The 16217-nt window shown below is 41.9% G+C and overlaps 1 protein-coding gene across 7 annotated transcripts in view; it reads right to left on the reverse strand.

Annotated features, from left to right (window-relative positions):
• Positions 1-16217, reverse strand: part of MCTP2 (multiple C2 and transmembrane domain containing 2) — a 241489-nt gene that overhangs the window by 171826 nt on the left and 53446 nt on the right. For all 7 annotated transcript variants that reach the window (XM_072737201.1, XM_072737205.1, XM_072737203.1 and 4 more), the window contains exons 3-4: positions 4106-4168; positions 2807-2915 (exon numbers count right to left, since the gene is read on the reverse strand). In XM_072737201.1, the coding sequence (XP_072593302.1) occupies positions 2807-2915; positions 4106-4168 (172 nt within the window). The remainder of the gene's footprint in view (positions 1-2806; positions 2916-4105; positions 4169-16217) is intronic.

The following is a 16217-nucleotide window of genomic DNA, read 5'->3' on the forward strand; positions in this document are numbered from 1 at the left end:
TTTTCACTACTTTGAAATCCTGCATCTGAGAAAATAAAAAAAGAGAGAAATTTTGTTTAAAAAAAAATGGAGGGGCACCCGGGTGGCACAGCCAGTCAAGCAATGGACTCTTGGTTTCGGTCATCAGGTCATGATTTCAGGCCCTGATCTCAGGGTCATGAGATCAGGCCCCATGTAGGGCTCGTGCTCAGTGCATAGAGTCTGCTTCAGATTTTCTCTCTCCCTCTCCCTCTGCCCTTCTGCTTGTGCTCTCTCTAAATAAAGAAATACTTTTTTTTAAAGTGGGGATATTTTATATAGCCTGAAAGATGGAAGTCAGGTGAGATCAGATTGACAGATGAATCTATAGTCTAAAACATGAGCAAAAGAAAGTCATAGCAAACAGTTTTCAAAAGCAGGGTTGGGCAGGAAAATGTGAGAGTGGCAGGTAAGCCATGGATGCTCTGAGCTTGCAGGCAGGAGATACAGGAATTAGAAGACAGCCTGAGAAATTATCAGGGTAACCAATTGGCACAACAAACATACAGCAGCCAGGTGGGCCAGCACCATCCTCTCCCCTTGATGCTAAGTGATAACTAGCAAGAGCCCTTGAATGCAAGCATGAGTAAGTATGGGTAGTAAGCCAGAGTGGAAAGCTTTAAGTGATAAGCAATAACCAGGAACAGGTAATAACTTGGAGGAATGGGAAGAAGCCAGTTTGAACTACTGGCTCAGCCTGTCCGGTCGCATGTCCCAGTCATCCTCACTATCAGGAAAGATAGGACACAGTAAGAAAAAATGGGATCCATGAATGGCAGGACAGGGACACAGAAATAAACAAAAAGATAAGTAGAAAACATGCCAAACTGGAATATCTAAGGGATGAAGCACAGAATAAGAGATTTTAAATGTACACTTAATATTCTCAAAAACAAGATGGCATCATCTCATTTATGAAACAATCATAGATGATATAAAAATTTTTTAAATGGCAATTCAATACTTGAATACAATAGCACAATAGTCACAATGGACAAGAAAATGAGAAAGCTAGAAGACCTATTGGAGAAATCCTCCAAGAAAAATGTCATGGAGGAATGAGAAAGAAAAGCTAACAGACACAGAGAACAGATGGAAGGGTCTACGAGGCACTTTCTCCATTTCATGTTCCAGAACAGAGTAGAAAAGAAGCAACAGGACAAACTACCCAAGACCTGAAGGAAGACATTCAATTCCCTAGATTAGAAGTTCCTTCTTACTAAACGAAATAAAATTTTAAAAGGTACCATAAATACAACTCAAATATATTTGCCTGTAAAGAAATGTAAAGTCTCTGAAGGACAAAATCAGTCATAAAAATAAAAGATAAGCAACAGACTGAGAGGAAAAAAATACCTGCAACCTGTAACAAACAACCACTAATGCTGAAAGTTATAAAGAATTAAGAAGAGAGAAGAAAAAGCCCTACTGAAAACTGAACAAACAATACAGAAATTTAAAAAAAAAAAGGGGGGAAATACAAATGCCACATACATTATCATAATAATCTGCAAAGTATAAATTAAAACAAGGAGAATTGACACCCAATCTATGAGAGTGCCCAAAACTAAGAGCTAAAGAGTAGATACTCGATAGTGAGGAGGTGGGGTAATTGTTAACATATTGCAGGAGAGCATATATTTTGTACCTACCTCCTGGAGGGCAATTTGCCAAGATCTCTTAAGTTAAACAGTGTGCATGCCCTGGATCCTGACTTCTATTTCCAGGTTCTGTCCTGGCTGCTAACAATAGTTAGCGTTCATGAAGTGCTAGAAGCCAGATGTAGTTTTAAGTGCTTTATAGAAGTTACTACCTTCAATACTCCTAATAGCCTATAATGAAGGTTAATATGACTATCCTCATTTTACAGATGAGGAAACTAAGTCAGAGAGGGGTCAAAGAACATTTCTTAAATCAAACAACAATAAATGGAGAAGGGCTGAATTTGAGCCCCAGCACTCTAGCTGGACTGTCAGCTCTTCAACATGTGCTATTTTTTTGGTAAGATATCATATATTTATATGCATAAAAAACACAGGGTGTTTATTACAGTATCATTTATATTCCTGAAGTGTAGGAAAAAGCAGCAATTGTCAGTAGAGACACAGAGGAATAACACATCAGAATATGGAATATTATGTAGTATTTAAATGAAAGGAGACACATTTACATGGCAAAACATGGTCAATCTTGAATACATATTTAGTGAAGCACAAAAAAGCTTATTACAGAGGAATATGGACATTATAGTATTTTAATTAAAAATATACACGTGTGTTTGTGTACAGTAAATGCACAGAATTAGTGGAACAAGTCAAATCATATGCAGATAACAGATATTATCCTGAGGGAAAGGAGCCCCATGGGATTTCAGGGCAGGAGAGGGATGCGGTTCAAAGGGCATTTCCATCTAGTGTGTGTTTGATGACCTCACACCTAAGGATACATTCATGTCTTTTGTTATGTATAATCAAAGTAGAATCAAGGGAACATTGTCTTGAGCAGTTACTATATTCCAGGCACAAAGCTATTATAATGGCCTTTACCTCATTTAAAACAACTTTATGTGATTGTTACTCTTATCATTTTTGTTATTCATTTAATAACAATAAACGACAGTAAGACTCAGTGGATCTAGATAATTTGCTGCAAAGGCCTTGATACCTTAGAGTTGCAGATTTGAGTTCTGCTCTGTTACATGAGATGAGAAAGGCAAACAAACAACACAGAAACAGGAATAGAGAAAGGGGTGTTCAGGCTACAGATGGCACCACAGAGCCTGGCTTACCACAGCGATCTCGGATGACCAGGTTCCGGCCTTCTTTCAGGTGTATAGTGAGGAGGTACGCAAAAGGACTGGGCAGGTTACTCAACCCATCGCCGGCTTCCCCAAACATCTACACAGATGGAGAAGTAAGTTAAGCATGCTGTCTGGGGACTCAGAAAGAAAATTTCAGAGCAACAACAAAAGTAACTACAAAGGCAAATCTTTAAGCTTCACCTCCCACCACCCACACAGATGGCTTGGTTACAATGCTTTATTAACACATCCTTTATGTTTCCCACCAGCAGGATTTTATCAGAATTCCTGAATTATCTTTGCAATAAACTCTACCCCCCCCCCCAAAAAAAATCACAAAAGTGGTAGGCCAGTATCTAAAACACCCTTAAACCTGGTGATTTCCTGTAGGATTCTTCTAGAACTCTCATGGTGGAGCACCAAGGGAGGAGATAGCATGCAGAAGTGTGTCTTTGATGCTGGTGCCCCCAGACGTGTGTTTGCACTCAGATACAAAGTGGCTTCTTAATTTTCTCCACCATCCCACCAAGCCTTACCACCCTGGCACACCTCCCCTCTATGTGCAATAAAAAACATTTCAGTTCATGACCACTCAGCGGTGAGCCTCCTGTACCCACATGTCTGTCAGACCGCCAGACACATGCCCGTCCCATGTCCATATGTGACACACTGAGTGCTTTCCCGTTTGCACATTTTTCCTCCATTCCCTGGACCCCACTGTGGTGTCTCCTCCACTCACCCTCAGCCTTGCCTTCCCTCAACACAGCTCACTTCCTCATCCAAGAATGCATCACCTCCTACCAGCCACAATGTCAACTTCAAGTCTATTTTTGAATATTTATTAAATTAATCCAATGAAAGTATTGAACTAGAGTTTTGCAATAGTTCAAACTTTTGTCTTCCAAAGATAAGGAACAGATAAAGTAATTTACCATTCACTTATGTGACATTCAATTAATCGATCTTGTGGCTAGGTCTTCCCTTGACAACCTTCTTTTGAAAGTTTCCCCACCCAGGTTTCAAAGAACTTCAGAATGGCTCTGTCTCCTTTATGATCCCACTCAAATGCATAGCTGCTCTGTATTTTTAGAAAAATCTGTGCCAGTCTGACAAATCGATAGACCCTGAATTAATCTTTTCCAGCTATAAGGTGCAAGGCCTGTCTTTGTAGATGGATACGGTTTAGCATTCTTTAAAAACGGGCAAGAAACCCCACAGATCCAAACACCTGATAAGAAATACTTATAATATTTAATCTTGTGTTTTTTTTTAAGGAATTTCACTCACAGATTGCTCTTCAAAATGTTGGGATGTTAGAGAAGCATTCAGATCATCACTTTCACACAGCTTCTGTAAAAAAGAAAAAAAATCCCACTTTCAAAAAAGCAAAATGGTATCAACCTATAAGGATACCCTGTATCAGCTCTTTCTCTTTGAGTCTGCCATCTGCATGCTCAGTTTCAAGTACAAAGGCTGCCTTCCCACATGTGTGGCAAGTCTTGGCAGTAAAAGTTTGATTCTGTGGAGTCCCTCTGGCTACAGCCTCTGCCATCTTAGTTATTGATCAGAGTGTGGATAAGGCTGATTCTGTTCTACCACCGGGCTACTCCATCATCCCTTGTTCATCCAGGGCTTAGTGTGCAAACAGCTTTGTTCTGGTGAATGCAATGGGAGGAGCAGAGCCATCCTATCAGGCTCCTCCCAGGGTGGGCCTGCCTGGCCCTCTGCCACCATAGAGAAATGGGTGGAACACATGCCAGAGACCTGAGGTTGTCACTCAAAAGGAAACATTTCAAAATGTGATTTGGAAGATCCTCCAAACATACCCTTCATGAGTCTGCGCAATCAACCACCAACCAAAAAGTAAGAAATGCAAATTCTGAACAAATGATCTCAGAATGGGAGGCACCTATGTTTCCTAATTTAAGATAGGAAATGATCCCACAGGGCAACAAAATGGGCAATGTTTGTAGTTAGTGGGGGATATAGTAGACATGTACAACGTGTGGGTTTTGTATGCACAAATTGGGGCCCAGGAGAGCTTTCAGACTTTTTGAGGGTTTCTGGGCTGGATATAAAGATGGCTGTCTGTGTGGAAAGGCAGAGTGGAAGGGACATGAGCTAATGGTCTACCGGGATTTTGGATATGTTCCTGTCTGGCTGAGGTATTAGCCAGGGCTGATTTCTTGGGTGAGAAACACAGGATTTCTCCCTCCAAACAAGGCTAGGTAACTCTGAAGTTTTGGGCAAACTGAGGCAGGCAGCAGACCTGCAGAGACTTGCTTGGATGACCATGAACTACTGAGGGTAGACATGGGGGCCAGGGACACTGCGGTCACTGGTCTTTCCCATCCATGGTATCCATCCAGGAAGTCCTGGCACAAGTCAAAGATCCTGCCTTCTAAGACACTGACACACATGCATGCACACATGCACACTATCAGTCTCAAGTAGAGCTTCAGGCAGCAAGAGATATTTGGGTTCCCAAGCAGGAGGGCAGTTCTTCAGCCCCCAGGAGGAATGGAGGGATGGTGAGGGACTGCAGACAAGCTAGGGCCCTCGGGTACACCTGCTCTGCATGTAGTGAGACCACGAAATGTTGCAACCAGAAAACAATGAGCTTTGATCACAAGATGACCTGAGGCCTCACACATCTTCCCCAAGAAGAACAGAGGCCCCACAGCTCCTATGTCTGTGGTTCTCTCACAGGCCTCTTTTTATGCCGGTCCCAGCCCTTACGTCCCTTGAGTGTGAATATAATTCATTGACTTAAGGTTCATTCACCAGGATCAAGGGTGATTTCAAACACTTTGATCTTTCCTTAAGGCTCCCAGCACTGAGGTCACCAGAGGCCTCTGGCCCTGGAAATACCAACACTGCCCAACCAGGAAACAAGCCCTAACCCTCAATGTGGGAGACCTGTTAGACCAGAAAAGATACACCAGCAGAGCCTTCACGAGTCACCTCCTCCTCTGGCTCTTCATACCTCCTCTGTTGGTCTATGAAAAACACATCCAGGTAAGTTGGACAGAACTATCTGAAGACCACTTCATGAGGACAATAAGAACCTTAGTCAATTCTCCCAGTTCCTCTTTTTTTTTTTTTTTTTAAGATTTTATTTATCCATTCATGAGAGACACACACAGAGGCAGAGACACAGGCAGAGGGAGAAGTAGGCTCCCTGTGGGGATCCTGATGCGGGACTTGATCCCAGGACCCCAGGATCATGACCTGAGCCGAAGGCAGATGCTCAACCACTGAGCCACCGGGTGCCCTGACTCCCCCAGTTTCAAAAGATCTGTCCTCAAGCATTTTACACCACACACTATTATTTCTTGGAAGCGTAGCAGCTCTCCTACCTGATTTACAAAACTAAGAGAGACCAGACATGTCTTCAACGTACACAGTCAGCAAAGTCCCATCTGCTGACTGATCCTGTGCAGCCTGAAGACCCATCAGTAATGTCTCCCATTTTAGGAAATACACCAATGTTCCACTCAATCATTCCTGTGCAAAGGCAATTCCACAAAGCTACCAGTGCTGGGCTCAGAATTTCGATTCAGGGTGCATGGTTATGAGCCAGATTGTGGTGGTCCAGAATCTTCTACTGCCAAGTACAACGGTGGATAGATAGGAGCTTTAAAGCATCACTCCTCCAGAGGGCACACCAAACACATTCTCTCCCAAATTGGCCTCACTCTACTTAATGATAATGTTAATTAAGAGACAAAATTAGTCCACATAACCACCATCACTTACACGCTATCAAAAATGTACACAGAGCTGCTATTCATATATGCGATAAGTCTTCCACTTACTACAACAACATGGAAATTAAATGTGAAGAATGACATTAATTCAATATTATGGCTGGTTTTACTCACAGGAAAGTCACAGAACTTAAAGTTATGATTCCCACAGCCACCGTAACTGTCACACACCATATATACACACCAACCAAGGAAAGTGATCGCCATAAAGAAGAGTGGAAATGCTACATAGGCACCAAGGACCAAGTTATGGCTGCTGGGGGACACATAACCTCGAATATTCCCCTACATTCTGCATAGAGCCTAAGGTATTATCCACTGCATAGGAGTTACATTATTTCACTTCTTTATAAATCTAGTAACTACAACAATGAGTTTTTCTTTAAAAAAAAAAAAGATTTTATTTATTTATTCATGAGGAACACAGAAAGAGAGGCAGAGACATAGGCAGAAGGAGAATCAGGCTCAATGCAGGGAACCTGATGGGGGGACTTGATCCCAGGACCCCGGGATTATGATCTGACGAAAAGACAGATGCTCAACCACTGAGCCATCCAGGCACCCCCGGGTTTTTCTTTAAAATGAGCACAATTACGATTTTCCTCATAGGAATCCCTGGTACCCCACAATCACTTGAATATATTTTTGATGTTCTCAACAAGCATAATCAAATACTCTGGGTTTTAATTTTACTTATGAAAAATAAACACACAAATATCGACTTTTTGTATACAAAAGTACTACAAATTTTTAACCCAGGTATATATTTATGGGACCACCACAAGAATCAAGACATAACAGTTCTGTCACCCAATAACACTCATTCATGCCATCCCACTGGGGTTAAACCAGCCCCAAGCACAGGAACCAGTTATCTGTCTTCCTTATGTAGTTTCACCTTTTCCAGAATAACCTACACATGCACTAACACTGTATGCAAATTTCTGACACTGATCACTTTCACTCAGCACAATGCCTTTGAAATCCAGCCAAGTGGCCCTTGTATAAATTACCCCAACCTTTTTCATGGCTGAATAGTATTCCACATGCCATAGTTTATCCAAAAGTGCTGGTTTCATAAATTTCAATCAAATTCTTTCCAAGGACTCAAGGAAAGATAAAAATAAATTGATTACTGAATGCTAAAAGGTTTAATATGACAGGGGTGCCTGAGTGGCTCAGTCAGTTAAGTGTCCAACTCTCGATTTCAGCTCAGGTCATGATCTCAGGGTTGTAAGATCAAGCCTCGAATCAGGCTCCACACTGGGTGTAGAGCCTGCTTAAGATTCTCTCTCTCCTTCTTCCTCTGTTCCTTCCCCCCACCACTTGTGCACATGCTCACACGCACTCTCTCTCCCTCTCTCTTTCTCTCTCAAAAAAAATAATGTGAAAAAATGGTCTTATTATACTCAGGAACAAAAAAATGCAGCACCAACATCTTGGCATGAAAATTAGTATAAGGTTAGCCATCACACATGCAACTCTCACTGCTGCTTCTTGGATGAGTAGCTTTAGGTTTGGTTTGTTTTTTAATGAAAGAGTTTGCATTGGTATTTCCATTCTACCTAAACAGAAATTGGTGAGAAGATAATATGTTTTGCATTCTCTTTAGATGAGAGCTCTCTATCTACAAGAATGCAAATTTATTTAAAATTCAGCAGGATATGGGCCGATATTAGCATGGATGGGCCAATTATATAAAAAAAGAAGATCTCCCCTAGTCACCAAGGACCTTAAGAGCAAGACACTGATGTGAATAAACATTTCCCTTTTGTGTACACTAAATGTGATCTTGTACAAATACCACCTCCCATGTGGCTCATCGGAAGGCTCTCACCATGAAGTATACACAGGAAGCCAAATTATAAACCATGTAAACAATCACTGGGTGTTTAAACTTCAGTACAAGGAGACATAAACCCACATCCAAGAAAGCTAAATGAGCCAAAACCTAGCTGAGAAGAGCACTCTACAGTCTCTGAAAAATCCTAAGAGCATGTCAGTATAACAAACCATACATGTGATACATATTGACTTAATGATTGTATCCACACCAAGGTTCCTGAGAATCAGAACACTCTGGATGTCAATAGTCATAAACACAGATACCTATAGGACAAAGGAAGTAGCAAAATGAGCAAAGGGGATGGAATAGCTAGACAGACCCGGAAGCAGAGCCTGTATACAGTGACAGAATCAAAACAACCCACATGGCAATGAGAGAACAAAATTAAGATGTCTGTTCAGAAAAATTCACGTCTAGCAAATAGCTGAGTTTACGCATACTAAATTTTTACACAATTTTTCAGGAGGCTATTGATCATTCAATTGAGGTATTTAGTTTCCCCCCACCCCCAAGATTGTTCTCTGGAAGTGATTACCCTGGAATAATGATGTGCAAAATTTAAGTCATGTGTGTGCGCATGTGTGTACATATATATCTTACTCAGTTGCATGTCAGTATAAAGCAGTGGTCAGTAAATTACAACCCACCACCCGTTTTTATAGATTAGTTTTAAACTTTGGAGCACATCCCCACCTACTCATCTACATATTGTCTATGGCTGATCTCATGATACAATATCAAGGCCGAGAAGATGCAAAAGAGGCACTGTGGGCCATACAGCTAGATATATTTATTATCTGGCCTTTCATGGAAAAAGCTTGCCAACCCCTGGTATAATCAACTTTACTTTTCATGTTCAGTAATATTTGTCCACTGACCTTCTACACATTGTTTTCATGCTTGTTATCAGTAGGTAGTTTAAAAGAATAATGGTCCCCTTTACATTTGCTTAGACCTTTATATTTTACAAATACCCACATGCTCCTATTAACTTCTCGTAAGAGCCCACAGGCTATGATCAGTATCACCAATTTACAAATAAGGAAGCCAAAGCAAAGAGGAAAATGGACTGCTGAAGGGAAACCAAAGTGTTAGGCCTTCTCTTGAGTGTTCTGGGTCCTCTGTTCCTTTCACAGCGTGCCCCGACTGTGCCCAGAACCACAAGAATCCAAAATTAGAAGACCTAGTTCTGTGCAGGGTTAGACGAAGCTTGGGAGTCAGAAAGACCTGATTTTGAATCCCACTTGTTCTACTTCCTATCTTTATGTCATTGAAAATTTTTATTTAAAATTCAAGACATGGGAACATCTTCAAAAGGGCTAGAAAAGATATTTGCCTTACAGATTGTTAGGAGAAAAATCAATTCATTCAAAGGATATCTACTGAGCACACAGCATCTCTGGGCCAGACACTATGCTAGGCTACTTGTGTGGAGAGTGAGCGAAACAGATGTGGTCATATGAGATAATACTTATATATTGTACCTAGCAGAGTTCAGTATTGCTTTTCTATTAGTATTATTATATTGCGATTATGATTAAGATAGGGGATGTGTTTGAGAAGACTGGAGGAAAAAACTCAGTGAAGGTAGGCAGCAACCCAGGTTCCTTCCTTTATCCCAACCATCCCTTCCCTTCTGACACTTATATCATGACAGAGATAGAGAGCTGGCTAATGAAACCTGAGGACAGTGTCACCTCCCCTGCCACACACAGCTAATCAACCTATGCAATGCTTCCTTTATGGCTCTCCTCCAAGGCAAAGTTTCAACTTACTGCTATTCCCAATGTCTACAGTAGGTATTACAAGCACCATCTGTATCTGTGTACTGCTGATCCCTGCCTGTGAGCAACACAGTATTGATCTCACAGGGCTCCTTTATATCCCACTCTTTGGTACCCCAGATAATCCTTACAGCCTAGCAGAGTTGCCTGGAAGACGGAAAAGCCTGCGTGACACAGGCTCAGAAGTAAGTCTCCCATCTCCTACCCCTGCCCCTTCACCCCACTTCCCTACTATTCCTGAAACTCCCCAGGCATTCTCCTGCCTCCTGGAGCCTATATACTTACTGCTCTCTCCTCTAGAGATGCTCTTTCTCCAAATACATACACATCTTACTTCCTCACCTCCTTGGGGTCTCTGGGTAAATGTGACCATCCCAGAAGATGTCTTTCCAGACCACTCTGTTCAAAACTGTACCACCACCGCCCAAGCACTCCCAGTAGCTTTCTCTGCTTTGTGTTTTTCCATTACACCTAGCCCTCTCTGAATATATATGCAGCCTGCCACTGTTGAGATCAGGATAGGATCTCCATGAGGAAGTCTGTGTTGCTGAATGCCCTGTTCTGAGTGCCTAGAGCAGTGCCGGCACATAGTAGGCACTCATCATTTGAGGAAAGAGGGAGGGAAGAAGAGAAAAAGAGGCCAAACCCATGAAAGACCCCAGAATGTGGCTGACATGCCTGGCTCACTGACAGCATGATGTTGAGTAATGATTTTTGAGATAAATCACAAACAGTAAAGAACAGGTAATTGAAATATAGAGAAAAACGAATGTACCTATTTAGTTGTGCCAGCTGGAGGCTATTTCCTCTGTACTGGTCTGTCATTGTGCTTCTCTGTGGTCACTAAACTGAAGCTCTGTGGTTGCCTAGTAGTGTTTCTGGAAACATCCCGATAAGGTACTTCTCTAAACCACTCAACTCATCTGCATAAACTAACACCAAAGCTAGTTCTTTAAAACCCCAACTGCCAAATGAAATGTCAGGAAATCCCCAGTGGGGGATTACAAAGATGACGAGGTGGTGTGGGGCAATAATCCTTCCATTCAGGATTATCAGTTGTTGAGTGTGATAATAAGGCCATTCAACCACTATAATTATCCTTGCCTTTAAAAGGGCACAGTGGACACACAAAAATAACTGTCTTCCTTTGAGGGGGCACCTGGGTGGCTCAGTCGGTTGAGTGTCCAGCTCTTGATTTTGGCTCAGGTCTTGGTGTCAGAGTGGTGGGATTGAGCCCCGCATCTTGGCTCTGAGTTCAGCAGAGAGTCTGCTGGGATTCTCTCTCTCCCTCTTTCTCTGCGCACCCCCCATCCCTACTTCTGTGCATGCATGGTCTTTCTTTCTCTCTCTCTAAAATAAATAAATCTTAGAAAAAAATCTCCCTTTGATTACCAACTTTTTTAGATCACCAGCTCCAAGTTGTCACATTTCCAAATTCCTGATGTGCAGAGTTTTATGCACAAGCTTTGGATTCAGACAATCCTGGATTTATATCTTAGCTCTAACACTTACTAGCTTGATGACATTAGATAAGTCATTAAACCTTCTCAGCCCTCATTCCATTCTGGGAAATGAAATGATAAAATAACTATGATAACTCTAATAAACACACTATAGCCTCAGCAGTGAGTCCATGTTAGGTACTTGTGCCTGCCACATATCTCTGGGCTGAGAGCCTTTTATTTTTTTAGCCATAAAATTTTACTTCACGTGCAACTTATCTACTCAGTTTTACTCCCCACTCACCTGAGACTTAGCCAATATGCCCTCTCTCTTCCAGCCTTTCCTGACTACCTGCTGAGTGACCACTCACCACTCACCTCCACTGGTCATCTAGCACTGGTCAGGGGCTATGACCACCTCAGATCCTATCCTTGGTCATTTTTTCCAGTATCTGGAACTATTCTAACTCCACCATTAACACTGAGGATGGGAAACAGAGGTAACTTTATTTTCTAAATACTTGATTTTATAAGGTGAGAGAGAATATCTTGTAAAATAAGTGTTGGGGAAGGAAGTGAGAAGGAAATGCAAGGGAAAAGAAAAAAGCTACTCTGAATCTCCCTAATTATAGCTTCTCCACATTTAATCTGACACTTAGGAACTCCTTTAGAGCTCATCCAATTTCCCCATCCCTTTGCCCAGATCTCCATGTATCATCACCTTCCCCAACCCAGCTGAACTTCTTGTAGCCCAACTACTTAGCATGGCCTATGGCTTGAAAATTAGCTATGGGGAAACATAAGTCAATATATTTCACACAGGGGCACCTGAGTGACTCAGTCAGTTGACTGTCCAACTCTTGGTTTTAGCTCAGGTCATGGGCTCAGGGTCATAAGACAGCCCTGCATAGGGCTTCTCACTCAGCATGCAGTCTGCTTGAGATTCTCTCTCTCGTTCTCTTTCTGCCCTGCCTCCCTCCCCCCGCTCCATATATCAAATAAACAAGGTTTTGCAAAAAGCTGAGACAGGAAGAAAAAGGCATCATGTCTATTCTTCAGGAGCTTCCAATCTAAACAAGAGAGGCCTACTTCTAAACAATCAACTAAATACAAGGTGGTAGAGGGTTTAGGCAGTAAAAGGTGCCTTTTACTACCTCCCATGCCCAAGTTCTGGTGATGACAGCAAGGAGAATAAAACTGTAAGAGCACCTTTTATCCATCTGAGGCCAGACATACAAAGTCATCCAAAGGAGGCAGTCTGGTTGCCAGGCTACATGAAAGGCCATCAGCCTGACTAAAAGTGATAATATACAGCTAAAAAATAATGTTTCAATGAGAAAAATGGAGAGGTCATGCAAGGAAGCGTGGGTAGAAGTTTGGACTTGCCCCTGAACCCTATGGAGGGAGGAGAGAGCCTATCCCACAGGACTTTAAGAATCGTGGCTTCATGGCCTAGATAGGTTGGCATGTGAATACAGATGTCCTTGGCCCAAGCAAACAAAGTATGAGTATGTCAAGCTCTCATTTGGAGTTCAGTCCCTATTGTGAGATGGATGGCATACCAGACACCATTCAGTGTAGAACCTCTCTGTTCTCCATGTACAGATTTGTGTTCACAAAACCATCTCCTGATTCTATGTGACTTCTCATGTAGTCTGACTTCAGGGAGTTAATACATACTCAACAGATTCTCCAAAGTATTCCCAGGCCCTGATATAATTATTGTTCACTCCACTTCAATGAAGTTGATGTTGATTACAATTTGACTTCCCAAATAATTTGACAACAATGAAACAGTGAGCTGTTTACATCAAAATAAATATTAGAATCTATAGAGTATTTAATTCCTATTGCAAATTAGTCACAATTTGTCATTTACAACTTAGTGTCATGAGTATTGGGTTATCATGAGTCAGTCCTCCAAGCCAGATAGTCACTGGACAGTTAATACAGGTCTTGGAGGCTGGTGATCTTCTCAGGGTCGTACGTACAGTGACAGCTATGCCGATTATCAATTTGCCTTCCTTTCTCTACCCCGTCTACCTGTTCCAAACCCTTTCTCCCTCTACAGATTTCTACGGAAAGCAGAATGAGGGCAGCCCCGGGGGCGCAGCGGTTTAGTGCCGCCTGCAGCCTGGGGTGTGATCCTGGAGACCCGGGATCGAGTCCCACATCCGGCTTCCTGTATGGGGCCCATTTCTCCCTCTGCCTGTGTCTCTGCCTCTCTCTCTGTGTGTGTCTCTATGAATAAATAAACAAAATCTTAAAAAAAAAAAAGCAGAATGAGGTTAGCATTCAATGACAGCAAGCGTGGAATGCTGTGTAAACGAAGATAGGGTGAAGATATTGATTGTACAGTCAGGAAAATTCACACAGGGAAGAAGAATTTCAGCTGGGTGAAATTTCAAAAGGGTGAAAGGATTTCTTTAAGAGAAGAAGGGAGGAGAAGACAGATGTGAGACGGATCAATGAAGATCAGAGACCATGAAAAGCAAGGAAAGTGTAACAGTCATCATTCACATCATTCACAGGTGTTTTACTGGGGCCAGATGAATAACGGTGATGCTGCCAAGAAACAACAGTCTGCATCTGTGAGGGTCCTTCGGAAAGATAAAATTCTTTCAAAATGAGTTGAGATCAAGTTTCTGTGGAACATGCAGTGTGAATCTGGGGACCAAGAGAAAGTCTGGAGAATCCTCTTCAAGCAAATGTATCCTTTATTCTAAACCTACTTTCTTCTATTCTGGTTTTATGGTTGCTTGTAGCACCTGTATTGAGACTATTTCAAGGTTTCATGTGGCTTCTATGTTCTCACATTCCTTGTTCCTCTTCCCTCTTCATTTTATTCTTTGTTTCTTCATTCCATTTCCCCATAACTATAAGCCCATTCCTTACTTCATTGCTACCCTGGCAGAACTAGGAAAAAAATGGAAAACATTCAGACAACACCATTATTTGGGGTCTTTTCCCATCCCACTACTGCAGGCTCAGCCTTGAAATTACCCTTAGACATAAAACATGTAAGACAAATGCCAGTGGGTACTCTGACCACAGATGCTCCTTTCTTTACCTTCACTCTATAAAGCTACAAACAAAACAAACTATACCAAGGATACTCAGAAAACATCTGCTTGTCCTTGTATACATCAGGCTTGTCACATGCCAACTCTTTCTTCCTTCCTCATTGCTTTCCTCATTCCATGAAAGTGATAGTAACCTGTCCACTATTCATTAGAGAGGAGATGACCCATATCCCAGATACAAATTAAGCAACCCCGAAACTCACATGACATGGATTCACCAGGACTTCCATCTTCATTGAAAAAACAGAGAACACATTCGGATTTAAAGCTAGTATTGGACTTAGGCTGAGAAGTCTCCATTTGTCTGTTTTCAGGTAAAATCATACAAAAAGAAATTTCATTTACAGTATGTTTCTGACCCTAACCCCTAACCCTCACCCCTAGCCCTTACCCCCCGAAAAACCCAATAAACAACAAAAAAATTGACTCTAATGAAATAAACTGAAGAGAACTCACAATAAAGATACTAACAAAAACTGTACTAATCTGAGTGCACACATGGTTATCACTGATTTCCTCATACAGAAATAGTGATTGAGCACATGCTGTGTCAGGCACACAGTAAGGCCCTAAGGAAACAAAGATAAATTAGATATGACTCCCCTAGACCTACCCACAGACCAAATTGTGGAGCCTAGTGGGAAAGATAAGCAAGAGAGTGGTTAACTTCTACACTATGTAATAAACTGGATCCTTAGGTAGTGGGAGAAGCCCACTCAATATGGTGGAGGAGAGCACCAAAGGGGGGAGGCAGAGCAATGGACTTGATCATGTGTGATCCTATAGGTCTAATTAGCTGCAGCCCATTCCCTCCATCCTCTTCCTCCAAACAAACAACCAAGCAAATACATGGCATTCAAATGGCCACGGAAGGATCAGTCTCAGTTTCTACCTTGTACTTCCTAGGACAGGATAAAAGAAGCAAAATATTCTTATTCAAAAAAAGGCATTTGGGGGCACCTGGCTGGTTTGGTCAATCAAGCACATGACTCTTGATCTCAGGTTTGTAAGTTTGAGCCCCATGTTTGGGGCAGAGATTACTTAAAAATAAAATCTATTTTTTAAAGGAGTTTGTGTTATTTTAAATGGGTGAGTTAAAAAGGAAAATTATTTAAAATAACTGTATTCCAAGATTTTTTGCATTCAGCCCAGAGAAGAGAAAGTAACTATTATCAACCATCCATCTGCCAACCAACCGTTCACCATCACTAACCAGCCCGTCAGCACAGCCCATCCTTCCCAGCATACATCACACCAGAATGTTCCCCAAACTTCCATGTCAAGTGCAGCAAAATACCTCACCACCCCCAAATACCCCACCCACACTTCAGGCTTGTGTCCACCATATTTCCACATCTATCAAATCTACACCAGCTTGCACAATGCCTCACATGAATGTCTGTCAGGCCCCACGCAGTGATATCATCCATCCACTAAGCTGCCAAGAGGTAAGGCTTGGATGTTTTGCACAGAT

Source organism: Vulpes vulpes, chromosome 14, assembly GCF_048418805.1.
Source record: "Vulpes vulpes isolate BD-2025 chromosome 14, VulVul3, whole genome shotgun sequence".
Classification (NCBI taxonomy): domain Eukaryota; kingdom Metazoa; phylum Chordata; class Mammalia; order Carnivora; family Canidae; genus Vulpes; species Vulpes vulpes.